Here is a 21,354-nt window from a genome sequence, read left to right on the forward strand (position 1 = left end):
GAAACTGGGAAGTTGGGCACATTATACATAAGGCTAAGCCAAACCTAGCTGGAAGTTAAAATAAAATCAGACCATTCCATCAGAGATGGAAGGTCGCTGCCCAACCAGATTAAGTCAGAAACCTGAGACCATGAGAAAGTAAAGGACTAGCTCAAGGTCACACCCAAGCTGGGAGCTGAATTGAGATATTCTTTCCAATTCAAGGTATTATGGTAGTAGAAAATCAGAAGGCAGAAATTTTAACAGTTAGCAATACTTAAAGAACTAGAGAAAAAGAGATGAAACAAGGACTATGCTACATATTGAGTAGCTTGGTTGAGAAGGGCTTAGTTTATAAAACATGCGAAGAAAAGCCTTAGGACATACTCCCAATGCAGAAGGAATTCCTAGTCATTCAGAGCCCTGGTTCCTACATCCTCAGAAGGGACTACTTAATGGAATGTAGCAAGCCTATCAGAGAGAGGGAAAATAAGCCGAGTTTCCTTCCTCTTGGCAAACTGAGGAAAGAGGAAGAGGATTTCCATGGCAGTGTTTCTAACTCTATCTGGGCAGCCACAATTACTTATTAATAATGATATCGATGTATCTTGATGAAGCTCTTAGCCTCTTGACTTGACTGGTCCTCTTAACTAGGATTGCTGAAGAATCACACCAGCCCCAGACCCAAAAACTGAGCCCTCATTCAAACATTCTGAAGCTCTTCTCAGGCAGCAGATATGAGGTTAAAAGGCGATGTGCTCATGGACTGCCTTCAAATCACAAGGGTTTTTAAGGCCACTTTTGCTAAGAATTCCTAAAACCTTCATAATCCCACTTTTGAAAATCAAAAACTTTTACATCATTCAAGGGATCCTCATGGAGAGTGGGCTCCAAAACTTGCACAACAGATAAGAGGGGATAGATTTTTCTGGAGAATGCCAGACCTGTATGAAAAGAGAGGGAGTAACACCTCTAGAGAAGAAACTGATGGTGAAAGGGTGTCAAAGAAGGAAAAGACAATTGGGATACGAAATGTCAGATCATTTGGCACATCTAGATTTTAATAAATGGTTTGAAATGATGTTAGTTAACCTTCTGGAGCTTAATGGTTCTCTCTTCACACGATCTTACTTATTTTAAAACTATATCTCCTTTGCAAATATTCCTGCACTGTACTGCCGGTATCCCTCATGTAAATACTTCATACTGTAGGTCAGAAAGAAGCCATGGAGGGGACCACATAAAGATTTTATTATATTTATAATTAATATACTCCCATAAGACAGACAGATTAAGGACTACTTCTTTAAAGTATTTTTAAGCCATATATATATATATATATATACACACACACACATATATACACACATGCACATGCATATACGTATATGGGGGGGGAGACACACTCTTTTTAAAATGTTTACATAAATTTCAGTAGTGAACCTAAGAACCTGGAAATAAATCATGAGAAAATGACAGACTTTTTATCATATAATGGCACTGTATGTAAATCCATATTATATTAGTATTTCAAAATAAATTCCAGAGCACATTACTGTCTGACATCTACTGATTTTTAAAATGCCTTATGGAGCCTTAAAGAGCTTTAGGTTTTAAATCACCAAGATAACCAACTGGAACAACCATCTTACCATTACATTTGTAAAGCTGCTAATAGAAACCTGAAATTCACCTCATGAATGGAGCCTATTATTACTTCTAAAAGAGATGAAGAATATGCCTTCTCAACAACAAATAGATGGGTCTGCAGGCTTATTTCCAGAGCGCCTCCCTACTTGAGAACAGCTTGTCTCACTTTGTCTGTAAGACAGGATGGGTGGCAGGATCTTCTCCCTGTTGCTTGTTTGCGCAGAAAGCGCATTTTTAAAAACAGGAATGATTTTTTTAAACAGTTATTTCCCCAATACAATTTTTTTTCTACTGTACAGCATGGTGACCCAGTTACACATACATGTACACATTCTATTTTCACACTTTATCATGCTCCATCATAAGTGACCAGACATAGTTCCCAGGGCTACACAGCAGGATCTCACTGCTCATCCATTCCAAAGGCAATAGTTTGTATCTATTGACCCCAAGCTCCCCAACCACCCAACTCCCTCTCCCTCCCCCTTGGCAACCACAAGTCCATTCTCCAAGTCCATAATTTTCTTTTCAAAAACAGGAATGATTAAACTTTTAGAAAACTATTTGTCTGCAGACTCAGCCAAAGGTACTTCTCTGAAAATTATGATCACAGCAAGTTTTGGAAAGAGATTGACCCACCTCAGCCCAAAGGAAGAGAAAAACAAAATTCTTCAACATTTGGGTCCAATACTTTCATTCTAAGGATAAGGATATTAAGGCCACAGAAAATATAGATGTGGGAAATTTTGTTTTATATATCACTCACCTCATCATACTGGGAGTAGTCAGAGAAAAATGTCAAAAGAAAACTGTTTTCAAGTTGTCCTTATTGATTTCTTCTTTGTGCAAACAAGACAATGCTTTTGCCAAACCGTTAATGTTGTGTAAAAAAATTTCTGGAGACCTTCCAATGCTCAAATTCCTAATGACTGTCAGTTCATCATTGTGAATGCTTAAATTATTTCTTTACTATGCCTTGTTTCTTGTTTGTGTGGGAGCTTATTTTTCCCTCATAACTTGGAATTTTTTAAATGGGGGCACAGTCTAAATAGAAGCGGAAAAGAAAATCTTTTTAGCATTTGATGAAAGCTTACTCGAAACATCCATTTTAGACCTGGTGTGAATAACCTCAAAGGAATTCTTATACATTTTTGTTTTTTAATCAAAAAAGTTAGCCTTACTTTTTTACCCTGAAAAATTTTTAAGTCAGCTTTTTGTGAATGGACATATTCAGAGACTAACAGCACAGGAGATAATCTCCTTGTGTTTAAATTTACCTGATAATGTTTATGGGAATCGGGACTTAAGTAGAAATTCTGTATATGTGTATGTGATGTGGAGCAAGCAGGGTGAGGGGGGCACGGGTTGGTTGTATGTGTGACTATTGCTGCTTTTCTCTCATAGGTTCTCATTGGTTAATGAATTATAGCTGTGAGAACACTCCTGTGGTGCAGTGGATTAAGAATCTGGTGTTGTCACTGTAGCAGTCTGGGTCATTGCCCTGGTGTGGGTTCAATCCCTGGCCTGGAAACTTCCACATTCAGTGGGTGCAGTCAAAGGCAAAAAACAAAAAACAAAAAAACAAACAAACAAACAAAAAAAACACTGCAAATATAGCTGTGAGAACACTAAGAAATGGGATGGGGGTATTGATGAAGAAACTTTTTGCTAAATACTTAACTGTAAATAATATAAATTCATTGCAGAAGGTCAAGAAAAGAAGAATAAAAAAGAAAAATCATCTAGAATTGTACTAAGTAAAGGTCTCCAATATTAACATTTCAAGTAATACCACAGCCTTCCATCAGTTAATATGCAAGTGCTACCTTTTCAAGTTCTTATGAAATGATTTTGGCTCACAATACTATGGTGCTTGGACCATGGGTTGGGGGGAACATGTGGATGCATTTAGGGGCAAAGCAGAAAACAGAATATGTTAAAGAGGCTGGTTGGGGATTTGGGCAAATTAGAGAATAATGGAAATCTCCTCAGAAGTGAGCATATTAGGAATGTGTAACATTTCATGCATACCATGAAGCATGATAGCTTCTACAGCAGAGTTATGTCTGGAGTTGGGAGTATCATGGGGATTAGCAACATCTTGATATTTTCAACATGTCATCACAGACAAGTGGTTCAGGTTCCATTAGGAGAGGGCCCAAAATATTGTCTAAAACTGAACACACCAGACCACAATACCAGTTTTTCTTTCATGATGCCTTCTGTGACCTGAGGGCAGTTGAAGGCTTCCAACCATTTCATCCAGGTCAAGATATCAACTTGGACCTCAAAGGGATACCTCCTGAGGAAAAAGATAAGCTGACATATAGAGATAAAAAAGAAATTAAAGGTTTCTTTTCAGTATGTTAGGCTTATATTTCCACTCTGAAATACTCTAATTTGAGAGTGGGAAGGGCAGTAATGGTACTTAGTCTTATAGGTTATCTCAGGGATGTAGACATGTAACAAACTACTAAATCAGCCATTCCATGTATATTATACCAGGCAACACTCAAAGAAAGAGTGTTCAATGTCCAGGAATCCACCATACTATTTCTAGAAATGTCACGGTTTGTTCCAGAAATACCATTTGAGTAATTGTCTATCTGTAGGTAAAAATGTCAATTGGTACATGTTTGTAGCAGGTGAGTGGTAACCTACACGGATATACTTTACTAAGTTAATAAAACCAATGAGATAAGTACAAACACCAATAGAAGACCTGGGGTAAATACCAGCAGAGAGCTATACATACTGTTCCATATCCCTGAGAGACAGTTTCTCTGCACCTGACTTCACTGTCCCATGAAATTAGGTTGTTGATACCATCTACTCAGCACAACAGTTGCTGACAAACATGTTCCACATGCAGCACGTACAGCAGGCTCTTAATCAACGAAGACACTACATGATGTGTCACCATTTGAATAAAATTTAATCCAAGTAATATGTGATTGTAACAAAAATACTGGAAATATAAGTTTTGAAAGCTGAAAAACAAATTTCAACACTTAGTTCATTTCCAAGATGTTTGTTATTAGGGTAGCAAAAAATGAAATTTCAAAGGGCGGGTAGAATGAGCACATATTTATGATGGCTGCATTTTATTATATGTGAATTGTCTCAATTAAGTTGATTCATCAAAGGAAAGGTCTGTTAACAAATGAGCTCTGAATTTCCCTTCAACTGTAAAATTCCATTATCTTCCAAAGTCAGGTGATTTGCTCAAGGTTACAAATCATGCCAGATTACCAGTTTTGAGTTTACCACCATACTTGGCCTACTGAGAAAACCTTTTTTTTTCCCGCGGCATATAGAGGTTCCCAGGCTAGGGTCCAATCAGAGCTGTAGCCCCTGGCCTACGCAATAGCCACAGCAACGCCAGATCTGAGCCACGTCTGTGACCTACACCACAGCTCATGGCAATGTTGGATCCTTAACCCACTGAGCAAGGCCAGGGATCGAACCTACAACCTCATGGTTCCTAGTCGGATTCATTAACCACTGCGCCACAACAGGAACTCCAAAACTTTTAAAATATCATGACAAAAAGCATATTTAATTCCTATTAAAGATGCAAACACCTCTTCATTGATAGTTCATAATTAGCTTTTTATCAACATGTTTGTGATTTCTCATTACAGAGTGATTAAAAGTAAGCTGGTAGAGAATACAAGGCAATGAAATGGAAAGTTGCCATGGTACACTACCTCTAGGTGAATCAAAGCTAATTATAAAACAGAATGATTCAACTTTTGTAAAAATGTATGCATAGAAAGAAATCTTTGAGGATACCTATTAGGTTGTTAAACATTAGTCAGCTAAAAGGTGGGTTATAGATAATTTGTCTTCTTTTCTTTTTTATTAGCTTGTCTATATTTGCAAACTTTAAAAATTATGAACAAGTATTGATTCTATAATAATGATAATTTTTGAATAAAAGTAAATTAAAATATTAGACTTAGAGCTCACTGTGATTAGAGTGGAAAAAATTACAAGCGGGATGAGCCTGTGTGAACAAAAGGTTATTATCAGGAGGCCCAGAGACAGGTTTAAATGAGTTTTTTTTTTTTTTTTTTTTTGACAAATTTCTAGTTTGTCTTGAAAAAAATCCTAGGTCTTGAGAGTGCTAGGCTATGGGACTATCAGTTGCCCCAGCAGAGCCACTGCCCACTTCAGATGAAGTCTCATTCTCTCATTTGCCAAAACATGAGCATTCAGGTTTTCCATCTGTGGTTCAAGCAGTGCAGCACAAAAGCCAGAAACATTGTACAGGGGCTGAAAATGTAGCACTTGAAGATTAGCTGGTTTTTTTTTTAAAGTGTTTCAAAGTCTGCATGTGTGTGTATATATCTGCACACACATGCACTCTTAGCGCTAGAGTGCAATGACATAAATGCAATGAAATGAAATGTACTGGATATTTCAGAGTAGAATTGTAAGTTACTTTTCTTTTTCACACTTTGCATTTTTTAGATTTTCTAGAAGAAACTTCTATCATTTCTAAATAGAAAAAGTTTAGGGAAGCAATTTGGGGAGGGGGCTAATATTTCCTACCCCATTTCTTAAGGTTTCTATAGCTACAATTCATTAACCAATGGGAACCTATGACAGAAAGGCATAGCTATACACACACACACAGACATATGACACACACATATCTATGTTTGAGCACCCTGATTCCCATGGGCTTTGTCACATAATTTTAAACCCAAAGAGTTTGCTTTATCTTAGTCTGTAAATATGCCCATTCACAAAAAATGACTTTAAAATTTTTTTAGTAGTAGAGAAGACATGACAATTTTTTAATTAAAACAACTAGTTAATGTGAGAGAATTCAATTTCAGATTATGCCTGAGGGATCTAAAATGGTACAGAGTGGACTTGATCAAGGATTAAAAAGATCTGTATTTTCCCTTTATTTGGAGGCTGTACATCTGTTCAAAAAATTCCAAGTTGTGGGTTGGGGGTAATGGTACTGTCAGGCTCTCACACCAACAGAAAACAAGCCATAGTAGAGAAATCACTGGAATGTACATGCTGAAGATCTGATGGCTTAGGAATTATGAGCACTGGAGTGACTGCAGAAAATTCCTTTACACAACATTTGTGATTTTGCAAAAATGTTTTCTTGGTTTCACAAGGAAGAAATCAATAAGAACAACTTGAAACAGTTTTCTTTCTCCATTGGGGAAAAACTGCCATAAATTGCAAGTATTTTTCCATCCTTTCAGGCAGCAAAGAAAATTATCAAGACCTTTTGGCCTTCTCAAATATATTGAATTTTCAGGAATCGATGAAATCTGAAAACTTATTTTTAAGCAACCTCCAAAAAAAAGAAAGCTGATCATCAATTTCAAACAGAAAGGTGTTGTTGTTTTCACCCTTCAGCAATCAAGTGAGAGATTTAGACAACAAATGACTTCCGTGCTAAAAACTACTTTATCCTAAGAGTCATCTGTCATTTCACCTGGAAGAAATATGGGAATGTCCTTACCTAAAGACTGGTAGAGCTCTGTCATTTTGGGATGGTCCCAGCAAGTTGTTTGGGTCTCGTGGCTAAAACATAAAATACAAAGAGAGACTTTAGAATTTAGAATGAGTGATAGAGCAAAGGAGAGACAAAAAAAGGCACAGTGCAGTTTTGCATCATTTGGCTTCTTTCCTTCAAAGGACTTCCATCCTGTAGTGAAGAATGTTTATATTTTCCAAGCAGAGAGGCTTTCAATGGGAAAAGCAATAGGATCATTATTTGGTAACTAGCATTTGTTTATTTTTTGCATCCACCAGTTGGCTGTGCTTCTGTGATAATAAAATGACCTTGTTATATAATCGATAACCGAAAAATCAGGATTTCTTCACCTGTCGAATTCAAAACATACAAGAAGGATACTGATAAGTGTTCTTCAACTCTGTCAAAGAGATACTGGACAGTAGCTTAATAAATAAAGCACCTCACTTCTCATTTGCTTCAACTGTCCTTGACACTTTTCCATTACTTTCTTCTCCATATCCATATCTCATCTCCGTTACGGCTGTATTTCACTGTATATCCATTGCCTGACTCATAGGTCATACTTTCCTTCCTCCCATGACTTTTAGAATGTATTCTCAAGTCAGCATTCTCTATAACCCTGCAGGTTTGCCTGTATTTACTTGGGCCTGAATGAAGCATTCACAGTTCTCTTCCATTTCTTGAAGTTTAGCTAAGTGTGGTTGCTGGCTATCAGCTCCTGCCACAAAAAGAACAAAACACCTTTGTTCCTCATTCATTTCCGTGAATAAACCCGGGAGAGATAACTACATATACTTTTCCTTACTTTGGCCCATCTACATAAATCACCATAGCATCGTATTTCCAGTGTTCAGGGATTGCATGACTGGGCTTTGATGCAGTAAAATGCAGCCTTGAACGATACCTCATAAGCAGAGCCTATTCATCATCTTTGAGGGGAAGGGGGGATGGAGGGGGGAAAATGGCTTAATAGTGGACACTTCAAGGGGAACAGCAAGTAAGAGGCCTCCTACAGAGGGAGGAGCTTGGGGAGGTAGCAATGTCAAGTGACCTTAGCATGGGTTTTAAATTTTAGGATGGGATTCTGGCTCTGTGGCCTACTAGCTGGGACATCTGGAGCCAGCCTGCTTACCTGGGGCCCTTAAAGGATGAGCTGATAAAGTTAAGGGACTGATACATTTTGACATTCAATATGTGGTCATTTTTGTCATTATGTGGCCCCCAAATTACAGCACACTAAAAGCAAACCTTTCATTAGTTGATTATGAGGATCACACTTGATGAGTATTACCTCTGTTTTAAAGAAAATAAGCAACAAGGGGAAACATTTATTAGGGTTCAATACATACAACATAATCACAAAGGACACAAAAACATGTGGAAATTACCCAAACTGTACAACTTCAGAGGCCATCCCCCTGCTATTTACCACTCAGTATCCAAACGGGAGGGCTAATGAAAGAAATTGACAAGAAAGTGTTCACTGGAGAATGTCTACTTGAGTCTCTTCCAAAACCGTTCCTTTCTATTTGACTTTTCCCCAGAGATAATTTGCATCTGAGGAATAGATAGGGGCTTCTCAGTTGAGGGAATGTACCAGAGTAGATCCCAAGTCTTAGAGAGCCACACAAGCAAAAGATACAGCCCATGCTTTAGGAGGTTTGAGGAAGCTCCATGTCCATACTGGTTTACGATCTGGAGAAAGGGTGAGAGGTACTGGTGCTTTATATGCAGTCCAAATAAGCTGCAGTTTGCAGCTTCATGGAAAAAGTGCTGCTGATTGTCAGGCTTTTTTTTTTTTTTAGACTCTGAAAATGACTGTGTACCGATTCTGTACACGAGTGCCCAGCGTGGAAAGGTTACCTTCTATTGAGACCACCCTGCACTGCATTTAGGCCTCTGCCATTTCCAAAGGCAAGCCCTATGGGAGCACCAGGGAGGGAGGAAGGGCGAAAAGGGGAAAGCCCATGTGACCACAGGTACAGGCTTTTACTATACATGCTGCATAATAATAACATCCCACCTCTGGGACATGTGGGTCCAAGACCATAGCATCTTCAATTGATAGGCAGAAAAATGTCTGTCTGAGCTGATAAAGCTGACCTGACAGAGACAGAGAGAAGCAGTCTGAAAAGCCACCATCTGTAATGGACTTCAAATCGGAGGGATGCAGACAAGAAATAACTTGTAGCAAACGCAATCCCAAGAGAAAAGAGAAACTTGCACACAAGTGACAGGAGAATCCTACACAGACAGAGCTTCGTGGGGCATACTCCCTCCAAAACAGCCTTCATGACTGTTGAGACACTTCTTCCTAAGGAATTTATTCCAGTGGTTAAAAATTATGAAAAGGAATTTAGAAAGTATTATTTAATCCATCAGTCCAGAGATAAAGAAAGCCTAAGCCCCTGAGTCTACGCCCCATTTGTGAGCTACCAGCTACCAGTCCTTTCCAGATCCTCATTCTTTCTCCCAACTACCTGTGCTTCTGGGGGATTTGAATAAGCTAGATAAACAAACTCAAAACAAATCCAAAAGCCAAGCTTCTTTTACCTTCTTCGCCTTCAATACTCGAAAGATTAATTGATATTTCACCTTTGCAGGGTTAGCTTCACTTCAGTTACAAGCCAGCACTATGTGAAAAGAGTGAGCACAAGAGGAAGGTAGAAAAAGAATAAAAAGGTGTGACTAATCCTCCAAACTAGAAAAATTATCTTTTAATCATTTACTGCTGAAAAAGGCTGGCAACACAGCTCAAACGACTTCAGCTTTGGGGACAACTCTATGACGGAACCAAATATTCACTTCACTGTATGTGGGTATTTTCAATCTGTGATGAATCCAAAATCCAAGTGGGACATATTTAATCCTCCAAATAGAGAGGGAAAATGACTATAAACAGAATGAAATGGTAAATACAAATTTACATAATTCCTACCTTATAGGACAAACCAATTTTTTTTTGGTCTGTGATCAATACAGGTTTTACAACTATATTTCTGAAACTGTGCCTATCTCCAAAACAAACAAACAAACAAAAAACAAACCCAGGGGGATTCTCAATAACTCCATGAGAAGAAGCTCAGGTTTACCTGGAATATACAGACAATATAGAAAAATAGGCTGTGCTGGGGAGGTGGTGGTGGAAGGGTGGGTGGTACTGGTTTTTGGTGATTCCCGTAACTCATCTCACATTGTGCCCAACCAGAAAGGAAATTCCACAACCTGTTCACAAGTTAAGGGTTACACTTTTGTTCAGTCTTCCTGAGAACAATGATGTTCAACTTAAGACCAAAATTCTACATGTACATTAACATTAACACAGAGACCAGCTTCATACATAATCCTTAAAACGCCCTTTAAATCTTTATAAAAATGTTATTGATTTTGGCCCTGCCAGTTCAAAAACCTGGCGTCAGATATGCCTCTCTGAACAGCTTTCTAACTCTGATTTCCCCTCTTTTTTTTTTAAATATGTACTAGCTACAATAATCTCTCTCTTCCCCTTTATTTGAGGCCGTGATAAGAATCTGGAACAAATTAAAATACAAAATCACTAGATGTGACAAAAGACCCCGGTAACACTTACTTGTCAATAATAAGAAAGTGAACCATTACTCCACTGAGCACAGGGCTGACCTAATTTCCTATCACACAATTTAAATTTTCTTTCACCTTCTTTAGTTTCAAATAGTGTGCAAGGTTATTATAACTGCCTCAGAGCTGTTCCTGCTGTCAGTGCTGGAATATCAGACTTATTGGAATTGCTTTTTTAGTTTCTTTAAAAACAAATATTAAACACTTATAAAAAGTAACAAATTTCTACTGCTCTCCCAGGGAAAATGGCAGTTGCCTAATTAAAATAAGATTTCTTCTGCCACCACTGCTATTTGGTACTGAAAATATTCCAAACAGTTGCCTTTAAAAAAAAAATATATATATATCTTTCCACTATTTCCCAGGGAGCAACCTACTCGCTATGCAGTGATATAAAAAGGTAGCATTCTCTTGCGATTTGCAGAGGATTAGAGTTTGGCTTCATATATAATCTGGAGCCCAGTGAGCCACACACACAAAATCATTTCCCTTTAATCTGGGGATCAGGCTCTTTTTCTAGAGAAACCCTGGCATTTGCATGCTGAATGCTGAACTTGGCTTACACTGCTTGAATACTGGCAGGGTGAGAATGGGAAAATATATTTAAAAGTTTCTGCTACTGTGGGCAGGGGGTTTGGGGGGGTGTCAATCTAAGCATCAGAAAGCCGATTCTAGTCCTCAATTCTTGTTCCCTAGGATAGCTAACATTTTATTCTGTTTGGCTCAAGCCAGGACAAAGATGATTGCCTGGGTGATTGTTCCAGCTGTTACTTGTCCTCCCTTCTGTTTGCTTTTCACGGCTTACCTCCCACCCACCCTCAACTTTGGCCAAAGCAATTTCGATTCAGGGTCGTGTCCAATCCAAGACCAAACAATGATGACTGAAACCAATTCCATGGTGATCAAGGGTCAGAGACCTTTCATATACCCACGTTGTTTCATTGGCTCCTCTGCTTCTCCAAGAAGCAACCATATCCTCCAAAGAGGGTATTTGGCACAAGGAAATAAAATCTAGGAAAGAGAAAGGGTTGGGGGGGAGGGGTGACAAGGAGATGCTACAGGGAAAAAGAAGCAGAGAGACCAAGAAGAGCCTGTTGGCCACAAATGCTTATTTCACTTAAAGACTTCGGTTACTCACTTAAATTGCATGTATTTTCTTCCACGATAAAGTATTTTATAATCAATAATACGTCTCCCTCAGGCAACTAAACCCTTTCAACTCAAGCTTCAAACTTAACTTGAAATTTAACTGAGATAAACAGCGTCCTGCCCTTTTCATTGTCATGATCGTATCAGGAATGACAAACTTTGCTTAAAAACGAGAACAGACACCTGGAGAAACGCGAGAGAAGGACACTCAGAAATGACTCCACACTCAACCCCAGAGGGCAAATAAAAAAAAAAAAAAAACACCCTCAATCCTCTCTGTATGTAAAATCCTTGACTTCTGGGCTTTAATTGTTGTTTCTTTCTCTCCTGATTTCTCCAAGTATCAGGGCATGGGACGAATAGAGTAGAAAATGCAACGAGGGAAATGTCAGTTGGAATCCTCGGGAGAAATCAGGCAGAAAGTTGACCTTTTGGCACTTGCAGCGCAATGGAGGTAGAGCCGCGCGCGCCCCTTCCTTCTGAGAGGTCGGGGGTCGATTGAGGAACAGCCTGTCAGGCTCACTTCCATACAGACAGCCCGGAAAGAAGCAAAAAGCTCCCGCGGCCGCAATCCCCGCGTGGGGAACGCGCTGTCCCCTCTGCGTAGGGCGAGACATGAGCTTTTTCTCTCCGAGCCAGTCCTAAAGCCGGGGGAAGGGGCTCCCAGCGAGCCAGGCGCCAGGGGGAAACCCCTGGGACGCACCTGCAGCGGCGCCGAGGGGACCCGCGGGAGAGCTTCCCCGACGCCCAGACGCCGGGCGCCCGGGGTCCAGCCGCCGAGCGGGTCCAAGTTTTGGCCGCCTCGGCTCGCACCCAGCTCGCGCCACAAGTGCACGGACTGCGGCGATCCCAGGGCGCCGCGTTGCACTTACCCTTTGAGCTGTTCCCTCATGGCTGCAAGGGCTCCGCGGTCTGGGGAAGGCGCGAGAGACGGAGTGAGCTTCCCAGAGCCGCCGGGCTCCCCGAAAGTCGAACGCCGCCGCCGCCGCCGCCGCCGCGCCCAGGCTCGCAGCTGAAACCACTGCGGAGGAGCAGGCGCGGGCTAGCAGGCGGGCGGGCGGGCGGGCGCGCGGGAGGGGGCGCTGCGGACAGACGGGGCGGGGCCGGAGCGGGCTCCGCCCCCACCTAGCGCCCTGGGAACCCGGACTCCCCGGGACGGGCTGTCCGGGCTTTCAAAACGGAAAGGAAAGAGAAAAGAAAAAGAAAAAAGGGAAGGAAAGATAGAGACGCGATTTAAGGTAGTCCCGCGAACCTGGAAGCCACACACCTCCCTGCCAGCACCCCTTTAAAACCTCAAGCAAGACTACTTGTTGCCTAAATAAATGACCTAGGTGAAAATGACCTCATCGCAGATAATTAAGTGTGTGGGTTCAGAGTTTTCTTTTGAGAGAATGAAAGAGAAAGGTCACAAGCAGAATTTTTCCCTCTTCCCCTTCCCCCAGCTGAAGATTAAAGTGGTGGGGCTCTAAAGACATGAAATTCAGGTTCCGCTCATCTTGGGCTAAAGGAACTTTTAAGGAAGCATTTGCCCATATATTTGTAATATAGCAATGGTTCTCCTGTAGTCTAGAGACCAGCAGTCTGGGAACTTCTTAGAAATGAAAGTTCTCGGGCCCCAGCCCAGAGCTACTGAGTCAGAAAATTCTATGGGCACACTGAAGTTTGAGAACCACTGGCATAGCCTCTCTGAAAAACCACCACCGATGGTGTGGCACAGTTTGGTCTTTTAGTACTCTTTCGAGAAATCTAAAAGGAAACCGTTTACAATGAAAAGTTCCATTGAAAAGTTACCGGGACCGGTCAGTTCCAATATTTCTAATCATAGAGTTGGCAATATGACAACATGGGTTAACTATGCAAAATTCTCACAAGCTTGGAAATATTCCGAGGAGAAGAAAGCCTTCATTAGCACAAGAATTTTTCGCAACCTTCACATAATATCTTCGATTAGAGTTCAAAGGGTATTTTAAGATAAACTTCTTTTGTGGTTTCATTGTCCTTCTTTGTCCATTTATTTTATTGGCCCGCTTTTCTTTTTATCTTCTTTCAACCATTTCCTTTTCACTATCTGTCCTGGTTGATTCATTCCACTTCAGTTTACAGTTTAAAAAGTGTTCCCCTTTTTCTTTTTAAATACCCCCTCTCTTTTTTTTTTTCTCTCAACATTTTTTTTTCCCGGAGAATGTTCGAGCTGAAAGGACATCAATCTCCCTTTACCGTCTGCTACAGCACGGCAAAAAAAGGCAAAACTAAAGTGCAGGAACCAAAGGGAAAGGGAGTGCCAGGTTTCTTCATTACCCTTGACAAATCAAACACAAATGTAAATGTTATCACTAAAGACACATGCATGCAGGTATGACTGGTGTTGCTATTTTAAAGCAAATAGGGCCCTTATGGCATTTTGCCTGATAAATGAAGACCTTAGTGCTATCTTTTAGTAATTTTGAGCCAGTGAATTTTGGAGGCAGCAGCTGTTAAGGTCTGAGGGGAGGCCACCCTAAGACTAGCTTTGGGTGAGGCTGTCCCTAGGTGATTCTAGGTGTGCCCCTGTCTTTGGGGGTGGGGAGAAGGTTTAGTGTTCTGTGGTAGGGAAATGGTGGCCTTTGCAATTAATCAGTGATGTAATCTCTGTGTCATTGTAGCAAACCACTTAAATACTGTCTATATTTATTCCCGTGAAAAGACACAAACCTCATAGCATGGGCATTTGTAAGTACTAGAAATCAATCAACTAAAGGTTTGCAACACCTGTGTGATAGGACACATTGGTTTTCTCTTGTTTTTTTGTTTGTTTGTTTTACACTTTTAAATTACCTGCTTGGGATTCTGGATTTCTAATATTTTTTTCTAAAATATAAATGCCTCAAATCTATTTTCTCAGCATCCAGCTAGAAAACTACTAGGAACAATTCATTGGGAAAAAAAAAAAAACAAGAATGGAAAATTAGAAATCACTATTCAGATTTTTTCTTAAATTTGACAGATGGCAATCCTCAAAAACACATCTTTAAGTTCTTTTTTAGGCTGGAGTTATAGGCACTTGAAGGCTTGTTCCCAAATCTTGATGTTGTTTTAGAAATTAAATACAGAAAGTATTATTAGGAAATGACATGGGCATCACAGCCACTGTTTTGTTGTTAGTTTCAGTTAGATTATGAATTTTACTTATTAGAGAAAGGCATTAAGAAAAGAACATAATTTATATATCTTTGTTTTCTACATAAATTATATAATGATGCTATGTATGATAATACATTAATTGCTTACTTGTAGCTCTCCTTCTCCTCATTACTATTATTATTACTGTTTTGATGTGAACCACAGACTGAAAGGGGCACAGGGCTCTGCCACCAGAAAAAACTTAAGTTGAAATCCTGCCTTGAAAACCTACCATGAGCTACTTGTCCCCAGCACTAGAATGTAGCAGGCAAGGCTTGGAGCTAGGGAGTCTGGCTTCAGGGTCAGTGCTCGTAGCCACTCTTGTCATGCCCACCTTTGGGAGAAGTGGCTTCTTTTACTGTGGAGGAAGATCTCTATGTTTTCTTGTGTGCTCATGAGGTTCATTCACTGGAGGTTACTAGGCTCCTCTCACTGGAAGGAGACTAGGAGGTTTGTAGAAGCCTCCTCTACAGGCCTCAAAGAAGCTTCTGGCTTATTAGGGGTAAAGGCAAGTCAATAATTATGAATAGGGGTCATAGCAGGAGTGAGGGTAAATAGGCAAGAAACAGCTTTTTCATTCTAAGAGCTTCAGTGCTGTGTTTGATCTTTGGGAGAAAATGTCATGATAGAGATGAGAGAGGTGGACAAATTGAGAAGGACCTGGTATGATGATCCAGAGTTTGACCTATACCCTGAAAGGGAGAGGTGAGCTTAAGAAGGAATTTAAGAATGAGTGTGGCTCTGTCAGATTTGTCTTTTGAAAAAAAACTCACTTGGGCAATGGTGTCAGGGTGGACCAGAAGAGTTTGCAATTAGGACACCAGCTACAAGGTGACTGCAGTATGAAGGGAATCAGAACAATGGCAGTGGCAGAGAAAGTGGGGAAATAATACCATTAAAGCTACAGGAGTCATGACCGATTGGATGTATGAATGAACACGAAGACCTCGGCCAAAAGTCCTCAAGTCTGGGGAGCTATGACAAATTCGGATGTCTGGCCTTCCCCACCCTGAGACTCTTAATTTTTTTTTTCTTTTTTTGCTTTTTAGGGCCACACGGGCAACATATGGAAGTTTCCAGGCTAGGCGTCGAATTAGAGCTGCAGCTGCTGGCCTCCAGCCACTTGGGATCCCTGACCCACTGAGCAAGACCAGGGATTGAACCTGCAGCCTCATGGATGCTAGCCGGATTTGTTTCCACTGCACCACAACAAGAACCTGAGACTCTGATTTAATTGGCCTTGGGCACTGGATTTTTAAGGCTCTCCAGGTCATTCTAATATGCAGCCAAGGCTGAGGATTACTGTTCTAGGGTGACTCCCAAGATTATATGAGTAATATTCACCAAGTCAGGACTTTGAGAGGCAGGAGGCATATTTAGGCAGGGAGGGTCAGGGAGAGATGATATATTCAGTCTCAAGCCTGATGACTTTGAGGTGGCAGTGTGATGTCAAAGGCACTTGTACTTCTGAGTCTGGAACTCAGAGGGAAGACTCTGGATTGGAGCTATGGATGTGACATGTCACTGTAGTAGGGCATGGATTTGGATGAGTCCGTCTAGTGGAGGGTGTAAAGGGTCAAGTACACAGGCCAGCCTGCTTCTATCTTCCACAAACACATCCTTTTCCTTTTAGGCTGCTTGCAGTTGCAGGGTTAGCCTGATTTTTACCGGTGTAAAATGAGGATCAGCAAGGGAAAGGAAAGACAGCGAACAGTTTGCAGTTTGCAGCAGGCACTTGCCTGGGGATGGCCCTGAGGAACTTCACCACCCCCCAGACTCCAGTGCCCTCTGGCTCCAATAGTCTCTATCTGAACTGCTTTTTGTTCCCTAACCAATCTTAAGTATAACCTGCGTCGTTTGATAAAAACCCATTTGGCATATAGGTATTGCTTCAACTAAGCATAACACATTTCACAGTCAAATTTCAGCATTTGGGTTTTAAGAACCAAGGATTCCTTGTTTCTCTTTGCATGGTACAAGTGTTAGCCCTGAACAGTGAATCAGATGTCTAACAAACGCTTGTAGTGATGGTGAGTCATTGTTAGGGCAAATACCACCGTGTACTAATTAAAGTATGTACAACAATCCCTTTAGATCAATCTGAAGCCACCATCTTCTGGATAGAAAATATCCAGTCAGTTCTCATTAACTAGTAAATGAAGAGGCCTCTACATTCAGACACAGAGCACTTCACACCCACACAAAAGCCTATTTTTCCAGGCACTTCCCCTGCAGGGAGGCAGAGTAAGTGAGGCTGAGGAAAGTTCTCTGAGCCAGCTACCACGTAAACCACCAAACAGGTTCTAGATAAAGTCAAACTTGGCTTTACTCTCATACAGTATTCTTTAATAAGATTTTTCAAACTTCACAGAGACACCTATATCAAACTGAACATCTAAAAAGATGTGAAGTTTAGCATCTTCACTAAAATAAAGCCACACTTCATTAACCTCACAGGCTTGGCAGTTGCTTCCCGGGAAAGAATCCCGAGTACCTATTAGCCTGCCAGCTATAGTGCTAACCCGGGTACAGAAGCACAGAACCTCTTGCTAAAAATGGATACTGGTTAAGGTGGTTCAAGCATCCCTGGTCCACCTTAACAACAGCTCTAAGCTGTAACTGTCTGCCTTTCCCAAAGGGTGGTGCCAAATAACAGGAATTTCAAAACTAGGCAGAAATTCTGACACTCTGCATAATCTGCCCTCCTCTTTAGCTACAAATAAGGCATTGTATTCAATTAGACCCACAGCAGGTGAAAACCCCAATTAGTGAATTCATTCTGGGGCCTCTTCCTACCTTCCTCCCACACACCACAGTTAAAAAAAATAAATAAAATAAAATAAAAGGGAAGTCTCAGTCTTTTCTCAAATCACAAGTAAATTAACCCTTTGATCTACCTAATCAAGCCCTTTACCACATAAAGGATTTTCATAGGAAAGTAGGAGCTTGTTGAAAGATTTGTCCTTCTTGACTTTATGATGGGGGCTACAGAAAATTCTGTTTTGCCAGGTTTTATTGTTTTCTTCAAATCCATAAAGACTCTCAGGTTTTCTGATCAATCTAGAAATTACAGTTTTTCTTTCTACCTGAACACTCACAAAGCCAATATTATCTGAAAAATGATTAATGGACACTCTGCTGCAAGAGAAAATTATTTTTAAGTTCTGTTCTTATTTTGGTGTATTTGAGGAGAGAGAAAATATTAAATTTTAGTTTAAACATGATGCTTTGGCCTTAGGAAGTGCACAAAGTCTATATTTCATACTTTGTAAATATTTATTTGTCAAAGGAAATTTATCATTGGACTAGGATAGAGGTTTGCTTTGAACATTCCAAAAAAGAAAAAAAAAAAAAGCAAGACAGCTTTAGTTCTTAGAGTGATTTACTCATACTTTGTCAGTTGCTTCACTGGAAATAATTCACAACCCAGTTTTATTTATGAGTATATGATTAAAAAAGAACAGCTTTGTCTTTTTTAATTGTTTTAGTCCTGTCACTTTTCCTGAAACAAGTCATAGGACTTATTATCCACAAGAAAATACTGAACATATATCAAATAGTAATGCAGCTTTTAGAAGCAGTCATCTGTTACTGTCAGAGGTTCATTTCATTTTGAGGCTTTTTAATTAAAATGCAAAATTCTACATATATTCCTGCCTAAATTACCCCTTTCTGAAATACTCTAATTTCATAAAAAAGTTAAGTGCTAATGTAACCATTTTTAATACTTATGCCTTGGTTCCTCAGATTCAGAAAAAAGTAAACAAAGGAATTACTAGTCAATTAGGCCAACAAGGAAGTCATCTTAAGTTGAAGCAGATAAGGAAAATTAAATATTAAAATGCTACCAAATGAAGACACTAGGGTTTTTTTTTCTCTTTGAGATGAATATCTGCCAGAATCAAAAGCAGCTTCTTAATCTTCAGCAAGCATAGCTGTATATTTTAGCAGAAGCATTAAGGTGAGGAGGGCGGAACTCTAGGCCAATTCTGCCCCTAGAGGCCAGTCACTTAACCCTTAAAGGCCAGTCTTAACCCCTCTGAAGCTCCGTTGACTCCTCTGTAAAATTGGGACATACGTAAAACTAATACAACATTGTAAGTCAACTATACTCCAAATTTTTTTTTTAAATTTTGGACACTACTTCATGAAGCCAGAGTATGGGGTCAAATGACAAAATGACTATGACAGCAGCTGGAAGGCTGGGGGATGCTATGTTAATCCAACATAGCCTGCTGTGCAGGTATAATTCCTTAAAAGAAAACCCAATACTGTTAGGTATGAGGAATGCCGTTCAGAATATAGCACAAAATAAATTCAAAACAGTCACTTTAAGTTTTCATTTCTAGACTGTTCTATGAGGGAAAACCAGAGGTCTGTTACAGTCTTTCCCCTTCAGCAACTTGCAAAGGCAACCTTTCCTTCTTTTGTTTTTTACCTTTAAGAAGGAAACAAGTGGGTAAAGTAAGATTTTTTTTTTCAAGATAAATCACTAACCGCAAGCCTGGAATAGGAGTAAAATTCAGACCATTTTCTATCACTCTTCAGGGCTGAGGTTAAAATATCACTACTATTTACATTCAAATTGGCAGAGAGCAGAACCCTGGAGTAGTAAGAGTAAAAGTGAATATTGCTTTTATGGGGAACAATGGGAGAGAAAGATTCCCTACACCCTGATGAAGTACTCAAGGCCTTGAACATCCAGGAGGTGGTAGAATTCCCCACAAAGACAGGAATCCATGAGGGGGGAAATGGAGGTTAAAAGCCAATTTAACCAACTAATGATTTACCAAGGGCTGAAGCTTATACTGCAGCTCTAGTTTATTTTTGTCAAGACATGTTTTGAGGATAAAAGGGAAATATGAATGCAAAGAATTTTAATTAATCCACAAATTCCCAAGAAATCTTTTTCATGTCCCCCACCTAGATTGTTTTGCTATTAAATATTCCCTTATATTCATGTCTTTAAATGACTGCAATCATGGTGTATTTATGGAGCACTTATATATATCTTTGCTCATCAGTTAAACTCTTCTCATTTTTTGTTACTATTAGTAAAACACTGGAAGTGTTTGGAGGAGGGACTTAGAAATATTTCAACATTTCAACATTGTAATCAGATTCCCCTACCAAAGGGATTCTAATGTGGCCTTGATCTGAGGGAGTCTGTAGAGGGAGGAGACAGATTCCTACCTGATTAAGGACAGTATCAGACAGATTATAAATACAGAGCTAGAGAAATGAGAAAAAAATAAAGCAAAAGGAAAAAAGGTGGTTAGTTTGACCTCTTGGGATCAAAGAAGATACATTTCAACTAAGACCTAACTGGGCTTAAATCACCAGGTTTTATGAATGTTTTTGTTAGTGTAAGAAGAGCTAAAGCAAGTTTCTCAAGTTGATTCTGTGAACTAATCTCTCATATTAATAACTTACTAAAGTACAGATTTTTAAGTTAACATACTGCTGTGTTATGAAGTCAAATTATGCTTTTTGGGAATTCAAAAAGTATTGGTCCAATACTGAGTTTTGTATCTGGGGAAGGCTAATTCACAGAAAATACCAACATCCCCATTAGAATATCAAATCACATTCTTGAGTTAGTATCAAGCCTCCACAGTGAAAATCTAGGTCCTTACAGATTGACTTACTCTTATCCTTCAGAAGACTCTTCTTAGGTTGGAGAGAAAAGAAAAAATTGGTATCACCTATACTTTTGAATGTTTTTCTTTTTAAACAGGATTAAATTTGGGATGGGAAGAAACAAACTTGGAAAAGAGTAGGCATCAGAATGGGAATATAAGCCAATGAGACTTTAACAGTATTCCAGTTAAGAGAGGATAAGGGCCTGAACTAAAGGTGGCACTGGGAAGTGATAAAAAGGTTGGATTCAAGACAGGTTATAGGATAGAACTAATGCCACTTTTCAACCAAATGGAAGTGATGACTGGAGGAAAGGGAAGAATTCATGATTTTTGATAATGGCACCATCAGCAGAGGATTCAGATCTGTGTGTATACTATGTATTCATACTTCATATTGTTCTGCAGAGGCTTTAGGGCAACTTATAAGAATGCATAAATTTCAAAAAAAATTAATAGATAAAATTCAGGATTAAGGAAATAGAATAAAATAAGGGAGGAAAAGTTAGAAACAAATTTGAAGACCACAGGGCTTGGTATACCTAGTAAATTCAGTTATGCACACCAACCTGAATGAGAAAGACAAGCTTACAAAGTATTGGGAAAGATGTGGAGCAACTAGGAGTCTCATGCTTTGCTGTTAGGAATGCAAATTGGTACAACCAC

The 21,354-nt window shown here is 39.7% G+C and overlaps 1 protein-coding gene across 22 annotated transcripts in view; it reads right to left on the reverse strand.

Moving 5' to 3' along the window:
* Positions 1-21,354, reverse strand: part of DMD (dystrophin) — a 2,622,506-nt gene that overhangs the window by 141,783 nt on the left and 2,459,369 nt on the right. For 18 of the 22 annotated variants that reach the window (XM_021079543.1, XM_021079551.1, XM_021079550.1 and 15 more), the window contains 1 exon segment: positions 7,127-7,188. In XM_021079543.1, the coding sequence (XP_020935202.1) occupies positions 7,127-7,188 (62 nt within the window). 22 annotated transcript variants of the gene reach the window in all.

Source organism: Sus scrofa, chromosome X (assembly GCF_000003025.6).
Source record: "Sus scrofa isolate TJ Tabasco breed Duroc chromosome X, Sscrofa11.1, whole genome shotgun sequence".
NCBI classification, from domain to species: domain Eukaryota; kingdom Metazoa; phylum Chordata; class Mammalia; order Artiodactyla; family Suidae; genus Sus; species Sus scrofa.